Source organism: Gekko japonicus, unplaced genomic scaffold, assembly GCF_001447785.1.
Source record: "Gekko japonicus isolate JY-2015 unplaced genomic scaffold, Gekko_japonicus_V1.1 scaffold890, whole genome shotgun sequence".
NCBI classification, from domain to species: Eukaryota; Metazoa; Chordata; class Lepidosauria; order Squamata; family Gekkonidae; genus Gekko; species Gekko japonicus.
The window spans coordinates 388,262-399,322 of NW_015167565.1; the positions used below are offsets into that span (position 1 = coordinate 388,262).

An 11,061-nucleotide genomic window follows, 5' to 3' on the forward strand; every position below is an offset into this window, starting at 1 on the left:
TAAGTGCTACATACAAGAATACTGCAGTGGTGCAACTAATACAAAATACTGTATGACCAATGACAGAATAATCATTCCATAATATTTAATCTTTTTCTTTCAATGTAGACGCCGCGAGATGAACATGCAAGACGTCATGAAGAAGTGAAGGACGAACTTCCCCGGAGTAACCATTTCGTTTCGATATTTCTTTTTCATACAAACATACTGCCAAAAAACATAATTATTACTTATACCAGGAAAACATCCCAACCTCTACATAAATTGCCAAAAATTTGGAAGAATACATACAGTTCTGCTTCAGCATACTCATACAACTTCCCAAAAGGACCTCTCTGATGATTAAATATTATGGAATGATTATTCTGTCATTGGTCATACAGTATTTTGTATTAGTTGCACCATTGCAGTATTCTTGTATGTAGCACGATTGTCATACTGCTACCCCCCTTGTTTGTTTATTGCCCCAGACATAAGAAAAGAACACAAGAGAAGCCAATGTTGGATCAGGCCAATGGCCCATCCAGTCCAACACTCTGTCACACAGTGGCCAAAAATAACAGGTGCCATCAGGAGGTCCACCAGTGAGGCCAGGACACCAGAAACCCTCCCACTGTTGCCCCCCCCAAGCACCAAGAATACAGAGCATTGCTTGCCCCAGACATAAGAACACAAGAGAAGCCAATGTTGGATCAGGCCAATGGCCCATCCAGTCCAACACTCTGTCACACAGTGGCCAAAAACACCAGGTGCCCTCAGGAGGTCCAGCAGTGGGGCCAGGACATTAGAAGCCCTCCCACTGTTCCCCTCCCCCAAGCACCAAGAATACAGAGCATTGCTTGCCCCAGACATAAGAACACAAGAGAAGCCAATGTTGGATCAGGCCAATGGCCCATCCAGTCTAACACTCTGTCACATGGTGGCCAAAAATACCAGGTGCCATCAGGATAGTTCGCCAGTGGGGCCAGGACACTAGAAGCCCTCCCACTGTTGCCCTCCCCCCCCAAGCACCAAGAATACAGACCGAGAGTTGCCCCAGACTGAGAGTTGCTATGTGTACACTGATAGACCTCTGCTCCATATGTTTAGTGAGAATATGAAAGGTTCCCACTCCCACCTGCCGGCAAAAGTGATACAGTGCAGATGAAAGGCTGATCATGTGATTCTGGCACATATAAAGCATTCAGTCTTTACTCACCCGAGCGATCAACTCCCCGACCATCCCGGTCCAGGTTCCATTCGCCTCCGGTACTCCGTACACTCCGTCGCCCACCAGGTGGATCTTGTAGTTGAAGTGCAGGATCTCCGCCAGCTCCTTCAGCATGTCGACGCAGAAGCCTTCGTAGCGGTCATTCCCCTCCAGCTCCTGATGGTTCCCCTTGAGCATTAAGTAAGGGTTTTCCTGCATCGAAACTGGGCAGCTGTCATTCCCATCTTAGGCATGAAGTTGCAACAGCACTAGATTTAGCACAAATTGGGAAGCAGGGGCCGGGGATAGGATGGACAGACTGACTGGGAGTCACCAGACGGGAAAGGAAAGGAACCAGAAAAGGATTCGGCAGACTCCTATCTCTTGTCTGTTGAGCTAGATTCCAGTCCAGTAGCACCTGAGAGACCAATGCCTTCAATGAGTCAGCTGGCCTGAGGCAAGGAGTGGAGAGCACATGGTGAGCTGCTGCTAGAAGGTAAGGGGTTTTTTTTGTCTTTCTGCCTTTTGCCTTTCCTAGCTGCCCTACGAGGAAAGGCTAAGGGCCTTGGGAATGTTTAGTTCAGAGAAGAGGAGACTGAGGGGGGACGTGACCGCTCTCTTTAAACATTTGAAAGGCTGTCATTTGGAGGAGGGCAAGGAGCTGTTCCAGATGGCAGCAGAGGAGAGGACCCCAAGCAACTGTTTTAAATTACATGCAGAAAGGTATCGGCTGGATAGTAGGTAAAACTTTTTCACGGTCAGGGTGGTTCAAAGGTGGAATCAGCTGCCTAGGGAGGTGGTGAGCTCCCCTTCACTGAAAACTTTCAAGAGGCTGGAGGAATATTTGTCAGAGATGCTTTAGGCTGGTCCTGCATTGGGCAGGGGGTTGGACTAGATGGCCCGTATGGACCCTTCCAACTCTGTGATTCTATGATCCCATCAGAACTTTGGTTCTCAAAAGCTCTTGCCCCGAAAACCTTGTGGGTCTCTAAAGTGCTACTGGACTGGCACATAGCTCTTCTACTGCAGATCCGAAGGGGTACCCTCTCAAACTCTTTTACATTGTCTGCGATGCACCAGTGGAGGCCAGACTCAAACTGGACTTGCCCCCATGCGGTGGGTTGGAAATCATGCAACTTCCATCCACCGTCATCCGTAATGGAACAATGACGTTTTGTGGGTTAGTTGATCTGCTCTGGCCAAGATGGGACACAACGGGGAGTAGAGATGGAGCTAGGAGTGAGATGCAATCTGTGAAGCAAGACTGGGTTGGCCGCTGCAAGCAAGAGTCAGGGGTCTCTGGGAGCAACAGCTGAGTGATGGTCTCCAAGAAGGTCTCCTTGGCATTTCAGTCAAAAAATCTTTGGAAGTGTAAAAACAAGGTAGGCACATTTTATCATATGTGGTGGCTATGTGATGTCTCCAAACATTTTTGGAAATGGGTACATTGTATGATGGAAAAAATTGTAAGATGTAACATCCCCTTTACTCCTGAATTGCTTTTGTTAAATATCTTTCCGAAAGAGTTTAAAGAAACGGATAGATACTTGATTGTATATAATGTCAAACGGCAGCAAGGATATTGTACGCCAAATATTGGAAGACCCACGAAACACCAACTAAAGAAGAATACATTAATAAACTACTAGAAGCTGCGGAAATGGACAAATTAACCATGGAAATGAGAGGCACAAAGAAATGGACATTTCAAAAAACATGGAAGAGGCTATATGATTGGTACAATGAGAATGGACTTAAAGATTAAGATGATATGGTAAAATTAACATTGGAGTGTGTGGCAATTTATAATAATGGAATTAGAGAATATTAGCAAGTGTTGGAGAATAATGAAGTGACGATGTAGAGGTAGTAGCAAATTGTAATAAGTCTCTTGGCCTATATGTTGTTTGTTGTAGTTGTTTATGTCTGTGTGTAGGTATATAAGAAAATAATAAAGGTGTACCTTCGGGTACTTAAAAAAACCCAAAAAAAACCCCATTGGTCTATGGCACGAGGGGCTGGACCCTCTGCAGTCAGGTAGATTGAAGACAAAGGACCCCTCTCAAGTGCTGAAATTGTTGCTGCCCCCAAGGAAGTTGCTAAGGGAGGACCTGGTTCCACAGCTGAAGGACCTGGCAAACTTCGGGAAGTGAGTCGGACCTAGACATGCTCTGTCGTCTGCCAACTGTCCGTACATGGTCTGTTGACCAGATAATAGTGGGGCTCATGGAAGCCTCAAGACTGCCACCCACTTCCATAGTATTCCAATCGTCTTCTGGCTGGGAAAGGTGACAGACAGAGCATAGAGTCTTGAGCCTGGGACCGTGCATAACACGGCCTGACACAGTCATGGGCACAGCCTCGGATATATTCTAGGAAATCTAGTGGGACCTGGAAAAACAAAAAGCATGTGGCCACAGTAGTAGACCAGTGACTCAAAGACTTTCTGCAGGCAGAATGTCAAATCCTGCATGACTCAAGTTGTGGCCAACAAAATCATAGCAAACTGAATAAGTGATCCGTTTTCTCTGTACCCCAACCAGTGTTCCCTCTAAGCTGAGTTAGTGTGAGGTAGCTCACAACTTTTTTGCCTTCGGCTCACAGTTCTTTGTCTTCGCTCAGGAAGGACGGCTCCAGAGCAAACCGGTTTATGCAGTAGCCAAATCGCTCCCTCCCAACCATTGTTCCCTCTAAGGTGAGTTACAGTGAGCTAGCTCACAGGTTTTTAGCCTCCAGCTCACACATTTTTGTCTTAGCTCAGGAAGGATGACTCCAGAGCAAACTAACTTATGCAGTAGGCAGATTGCTTGCTCAAAACTTTAATACCAGCAGCTCACAAAGAAGAATATTTGCTCACATGATTCCACAGCTTAGGGGGAGCATTGCTCCCAACCTTAATGCCAGTGGCTAACAAAGTAGAATTTTTGCTCACAAGACTCCACAGCTCAGAGGGAGCACTGACCTCAACTGCTTTCAAAATCGAAATGATGCCCAAAGAGGAATGTCAGGAACAACGTGCGCTCAGTTCTAACCCTCCCTCTAGCCACTTCTAAACTCATCAAATATCATTTCCGCACAACTCTTCAGTGTAAGTAATTGCAGGGTCGTGAGTGTTCCTTGGTGTGCATCTAGTCAGTTGGTCAACTGTTCTTCAAGAACTTGGCATCTATGCACAGAATGCTTACAGTATGATGATAAGGACAGGTAGAGGTCAACATCTGGAGGCCTCAGATAACCCATAGAAAAAAACGGAGATCAGCATGACCCCCCACGCTTACCAGGATGGTGGTGACGACGAGGGTGGTGTTGAAGAGGGTCTCCGAGACGTTAGACGAGAAGAGTTGGTCATCCATGGTCAGGCCTTTGGTAACGTGCCAGTGACCAATCTGCAGGGGCGGAGGGAAGAGCAGAATCATGACATTTATGGAGCAAATTACTGCCTGCTTCTGCCATATGGCTGCGCTGACTGACATCGGTCGGGCCAGCCTCATAAAAGGTGACTCCCGATGCTTCATTAGCTTTACGGCACACCCCATCAACATTGTGTCAGAGAGAGAGGAATACCGGCTGCTGTTTGGCTTCGGCAGAGCCAACCAACGCAACCGTCTCGGCACAAAGAAGGTGCTCCAGTCGTGGGCCTAATTCCAAGGGGTGTGCAAAGGGAAGAGCTGAAGATGAATGCTTTGGTGGGCAGGATGTAGAGCGCAGGGGTGTCAAACATGTGGCCCGGGGGGCGGATCAGGCCCCTCCGGAGGGCTTCTATCAGGCCCACAGTGGAACCGGCTGGCTTCTGCTTCTTCTTACAGTTCTGCTGCTGCTGCGTCATCGTAGGTTTGCAGCTTACAGATACACACCTGAACAGCCTACTCAAGATTGCAACAGCACAGACATTTTGATGCAAGAATTCAGAGCAAGAGGTGTCCGTTACCGGACACTGTTAAATAAGCAAAATATTGCAAGACCGCTGATGTTTTAAGCATGTTTTTATTTTAGAAAAAAACAACAGCCCTTTGTGTTTGTGTCCTTTATAAAGTTTATGTCTCCGCTACCTGGCATTACATTTTATGACACACGTGGCCGGGCCCAACAGAGAGCCAGTTTGGTGGTGGACAGCCAGTTTGGTGTAGTGGTTAAGTGTGCGGACTCTAATCTGGGAGAACCGGGTTTGATTCCCCACTCCTCCACTTGCACCTGCTGATGTGACCTTGGGTCAGTCACAAGCTCTGGCACAGCTGTTCCTGAAAGAGCCGTTTGTGTCAGAGCTCTCTCAGCCCCACCCACTTCACAGGGTGTCTGTTGTGTGGAGGGGAAGGGAAAGGAGTTTGTAAGCCACTCTGAGACTCCAAGTGAAGGGCAGGGTATAAATCCAATCTCTTCTTCTTCTTCAGCAAGGTCTCATTTATGTCAGGTCCGGCCCTCGTAACAAATGAGTTCGACACCCCTGAGGTAGAGGGCCTGGGGGGGGGGGGGAGGACCCAAGACTGGAGACCAGAGCTACCCAACCTGGGCTTCCCCCCAGAGCAGCTCTGCTCTGGCCCCAGCGCATCTTTAGCGCCGCCACTGCTCCCTGTTCCGTCTTAGCGATCTACTCTGAAGCTCACTCTTCGACGTCCTCTTCAGCCGTTGCTTGGCCCCCAATCCCATATCCTCTCATGCCACCGCTGGGAGATTAATTAACCCCTTCCAAAAGACACCATTCGGGCTAATCAACCCCAGCGATTCAACAAGGAGCGTAATCCACCCTATCTAAGCTTCCATGTTATACGTATTAAAAGCAATTTACACTCTCCAGTGGAAATGGAATGGAGCCATAAATCCTTCCTGACACCACAGAAGGGTCTAGTTTTTCCCTGGGCGTGATAGAAATATCACAAGACCGAGGGAGGGAGGGAGGGAGGGATGGATTCCCAGCTCTTGCAGTTTGGGTGGTGATAAGATGGATCTCCCCCTCCTTTGAAAGCTGTTGTACCCCCGGTCAATGTTCCCCCTAAGCTGTGGAGTGTTGTGAGCAAAAATTCTACTTTGTGAGCTACTGGCATTGAAGTTGTGAGCGGGCAATTTTGCTGCTGCATAAATTAGTTTGCTCTGGAGCCATCCTTCCTGAGCGAAGACAAAAATCTGTAAGCTGGAAGCTAAAAAACTCTGAGCTAGCTCACACCAACTCAGCTTAGAGGGAACACTGCCCCTGGTTGATCTGACCAAATTCAACATCACCGTGGGCTCCTCAGCAAGGGCACATAATCAATTATATTAAACTGCCCAAAGGTTAAGTTTGCAAAAGTATAACAGAGGCCCGTGAAATGCAGTGGGATCTCGCAGCAAGCGTTGCAGTGTGATTGCACCTTACGATGAGTCTATTGGGGCCAAACTGGATGTGACAGCTTCCACAGGGTGGCCATGAAGACACCACCACCACCACCTAAATGACTTTAAAATGGCACTTGTGTCCTTCAGGCTACCTTGAGGATGCTGTCATGTCTAGTTCGGCCCCAATGGTGAGCTGTTGAGAGAGCACAGCGCTCAAGTCTTCCAGACACACCTTGTCAGGTTTTAGAGTGGGGCTATCTAGTGGCTTGGGTTCCGCTTAAGAACATAAGAACATCAGAAGAGCCCTGCTGGATCAGACCGGTGGTCCATCTAGTCCAGCATCCTGTCTCTCACAGGGGCCAATCAGTTCCTCTGGAGAGCCAAAAACAGGGCATGAAAGGCTGAGACCTTCCCTTGATAAGAACATCAGAAGAGCCCTGCTGGATCAGACCGGTGGTCCATCTAGTCCAGCATCCTGTCTCTCACAGGGGCCAATCAGTTCCTCTGGAGAGCCAAAAACAGGGCATGAAGGCCAAGGTCTTCATAAGAACATCAGAAGAGCCTTGCTGGACCAGACCAATAGTCCTTCTAGTCCAGCATCCAGTCTCACAAAGTGGCCAACAACAGGACATAGAGGCCAAGGCCTTCCCCTGATGTTGCCTCCTGGCTCTGGGATTCAGAGGCTTAGTGCCTCTGACTGTGGAGGTTCCCCCTCAGTCACCATGGCTAGTAGCCATTGACAGACTTCTCTATCTCATCCCCCTTTCAAGGTGTTTATTCCTGTGGCCATCACTACGTCCTCTGGCAGCGAATTCCACTCTTTAATCACTCTCTGTGTAAAGCAGTATGAAGCAGTAGCTTCCTTGGTTTGAGTCACAGCCCGTCAGGATCAAAACTAAGTAAAGTCACAATTCCGTCGAAAATGTTCAGCTTCACATATGGTACTATAAGCCAGCTAAAACAGGGCATTACTATTTATGCAGAGGGATCTGCACCTTGCTTTTTGGAGCGGAGTCCCCAAAGCAGCTCAGAACATCGGTCAAGCGCCACATCCCACTTAAGAAGAAAATGAGGACATCTATGAATTAAAGCCGTACAATCAAAGGGACTCTGGGAAGAGAGGCCGGTGGAGAGGGATCTGTCTAGCTGGGCCAGAACAGGCTTCTCGTGGTATCTCTGCTAGCTCCCCTCCCTCTCCAGGCTGTCTCACAGAGAAAGAAAATAAGAAAAGGTGTTTCCTTTCAGTGCACAACAGCGATGGGTGCAGGCTTACTGGGACAGCCTGCCCCCATTGTCAATACCAGGTCTACCTGCCATTTAAGAACATAAGAACATAAGAAATGCCAATGTTGGATCAGGCCAAAGGCCCATCCCGTCCAACACTCTGTATCACACAGTGGCCAGAAATACCAGTGCTATCAGGAGGTTCACCAGTGGGGCCAGGACATTAGAAGCCCTCTCACTGTTGGCCCCCCCAAGCACCAAGAAGACAGAGCATCACTTGCCCCAGAGCCCCTATCTATACCTTGTGGCTAATAGCCACTGATGGACCTTTGCTCCATATGCTTATCTAATTCCCTCTTGAAGCCGTCCATGCTTGTAGCCGCCACCACTTCCTGTGGCAGTGAATTCCAAGTGTGAATCACTCTTTGGGTGAAGAAGGACTTCCTTTTATCCGTTCTAACCCGACCGCTCAGCAATTTCATTTGAATCAACAGAGGTAGGCCTGGCCTTTGGACAGCAGGTCTGCCTGCTACAAGACTCAGTGGAAGTAGACCCATCCTCCAGACAACAGGTCTATCTGTTTGGTGTAGTGGTTAAGTGTGCGTTCTCTAATCTGGGAGAACCGGGTTTGATTCCCCACTCTTCCACATGCAGCTGCTGGTGTGACCTTGGGTCAGTTACAAGTACTTTCAGAGCTGTTCTCTCATGAGCAGTTCTTGAAAGAGCTCTCTCAGCCTCACCTACCTCACAGGGTGTCTGTTGTGGGGAGGGGAAGGGAAGGGAGTTTATAAGCTGCTCTGAGACTCTGAGTGAAAGGCGGGGTATAAGTCCAACCTCCTCCTCCTCCTCTTCTTCTATCTGCCATAGGAAACAATGGAGATGGACCTGGCCTCCAGACAACAGATCTACCTGTTATAAGAATCAACAGAGGTAGACCTGGCCTCCAGACAGCAGGTCTATCTGCTATAAGAATCAATGGAGGTTAACCTGGCCTTTGGAGAACAGGTCTACCTGCCACAGGAAACAATGGAGATATACCTGGCCTCCAGACAACAGGTCTACCTGCCATAGGAAACAGTGGAGGCAGACTTGACCTCTAGACAACAGTTCTACCTGCTATAAGAATCAATGGAGGTAGACCTTGCCTCTGGTCTCCCTGCCTCTGGAGTCAATGCAGGTAGATCTGGCCTCCAGACAACAGAACTACCAGTCCTAGGAAACAAGAGGTAGACCTGGCCTCCGGACACCAGGTCAATGATAACAGGTGACAAACTTGCCGAGCCTGCCAGTCAACCTGTGCTATCTGGCTCCAAGAGAAGTGGCCTATTAGCACTGCAAGGGCCAATCAGCTCCTTTTGCTCCTGCTCACCTGCACACCTCCAGGACAGTGTCCTTCTGGGAACCTTCCTGGTAAGCTAAAGGGCGAGCCAATGAATCTCAATGAATGCAAATACAGGGCACATTGTTGTGCTGCAAGACGCACAATTCTGCCTACCGCACCGGGGACTGATGCAAGTCTGTGAACTCCCACAGCCAAGAGGTCTCTCCTGAAGGCTGTTCGCCTGTGCCTTTTGTCCTCAAGTCCTTCCTATGCTTCCCTTCGTTCACGCCATCCACAATGACTGAAACAAACAGGCTTGGGACATGACGCCATTATGCCATACCAACATCCTGGCTTTTGCAGTAGATGGCAGACGGGACATTTCATCCTTGCTGGCAACTGCAGGCAGGCCATAGATCTGAGACTGACGGGCTGCCAGCAAAACTCATTAACGATTCCACCCTCCAGACCCAAAGGAGCTTGACTGTTGGCAGCCAGCACCTTAGACCTCCAGTCCCCAGGAAAAAGGAAGATCCTTTGCCTCTTTGTTTCAGAGGGCAGCCGTGTCGGTCTGCAGAAGAAGAGCTAGATTCAAACCCAGCAGCACTTTAGAGACCAACAAGATTTCCAGGGTATCAGCTGTCGAGAACCAAAGCTCTTTATTAGTTGTTGTAGATTTCCCGGGGCCGTATGGCCGCGGTCTTGGCATTGTAGGACCTGACGTTTTGCCAGCAGCTGTGACTGGCATCCTTAGAGGTGTAACACAGAATGATGGAGTCCTCTCTGTGTCAAGGTGAGAAGAAAAATGGTAGGCGGGTAATTTATATCTACTCAGGAAGGTGGGGCAGGGCTGAGTCGTTATCTTGTAGGAGTTCTCCAGGCTGTGACATGCTAAAGGAGGAGCTTTCCTGTCCTGAAAAACACAAAGTGCTCTACATCTTACAATAGCACTACAGATAAGATTAGAGTTTCAACAGCCAATCCATATGCAAAAGAACCTCCTCAGGAAAGCTCCTCCATTAGCATGTCACAGCCTGGGGAACTCCGACAAGATAATGACCCAGCCCTACCCCACCTTCCTGAGTAGATATAAATGAACTGTCGACCATTTTTTCTTCTCACCTTGACACAGAGAGTACTCCATCTGTCTGTGTTATACCTCTGAGGATGCCAGTCACAGCTGCTGGCGAAACAGCAGGTCCTACAATGCCAAGACCTCAGCCATACAGCCCGGGAAATCTACAACAATTAATGAACTCCGGCCATTAAAGCCTTTGACAACAGATCAAAGCTCTCTTTGTCAGTTTATAGCCCCAAACTCTAGTACTTTGGATCTTGTCTTTCCTAGGCTTCTTATAATCTGTGCTTATCATTGCAGCTGCTAAGGAGATAATACAAAGGAAAAAAAGTCTCCAGGGCTGTTAATTCCAACAAAAACCACTTGTCTTGTGAGTACTTCATGCCAGTTAAACTCACGGAGCGTCATGAATCCCTTGTGAGATGGGGAAGAGCCGAGATGCTCTGACAGCTGGGGAGAGATGGCCCGTCCCAGTATCACAAGTGCTCGCAGGACAAAGCAAAGACTCAAGAGAGCCAGCAGGCCATGTTCCCCGCCCTTGGTTCCAGCCGATCTCGGCAGCAGAAACCGTGCATCGTGCGGGCAACTCAAATCGATTTCCTTTGGCTGGTGCAAGTCTCCCAGCGCAAATGCTCTTTAGCCACTCGAAAGCCCACTTCAGTTTAATGCGCTAATCAGTTTAAGTGGAATTTAAACTAGTTTAAGTGAGCATGTAATAGAAGTGTGGTCTGGTGCGGCTAGATTGGTGTTTGCCACGTGGGCGCAAAGTTTTCAGATAAAGTTGAAAGGCGTTCCTCTCCCGTGGCAGCGGCTGGACCTTATCTTAAGCGGCAAATTGTGGCTGATTTGGAAGACCCATGACTAGATCGCGGAACTTTTTTCTAAGGTTTCAAGGCCTTACGGGGGGGGGGGGACTGAATTGAACAGATGCTGTGCTGTTGT

General features: G+C 48.6%; 1 protein-coding gene across 1 annotated transcript in view; it reads right to left on the minus strand.

Annotated features, from left to right (window-relative positions):
* Positions 1 to 11,061, minus strand: part of GRIK4 (glutamate receptor, ionotropic, kainate 4) — a 311,636-nt gene that overhangs the window by 99,259 nt on the left and 201,316 nt on the right. Inside the window, exons 13-14 of the mRNA XM_015413813.1 lie at positions 4,468 to 4,575; positions 1,199 to 1,402 (exon numbers count right to left, since the gene is read on the minus strand). Coding sequence (XP_015269299.1) covers positions 1,199 to 1,402; positions 4,468 to 4,575 — 312 coding nt within the window. The remainder of the gene's footprint in view (positions 1 to 1,198; positions 1,403 to 4,467; positions 4,576 to 11,061) is intronic.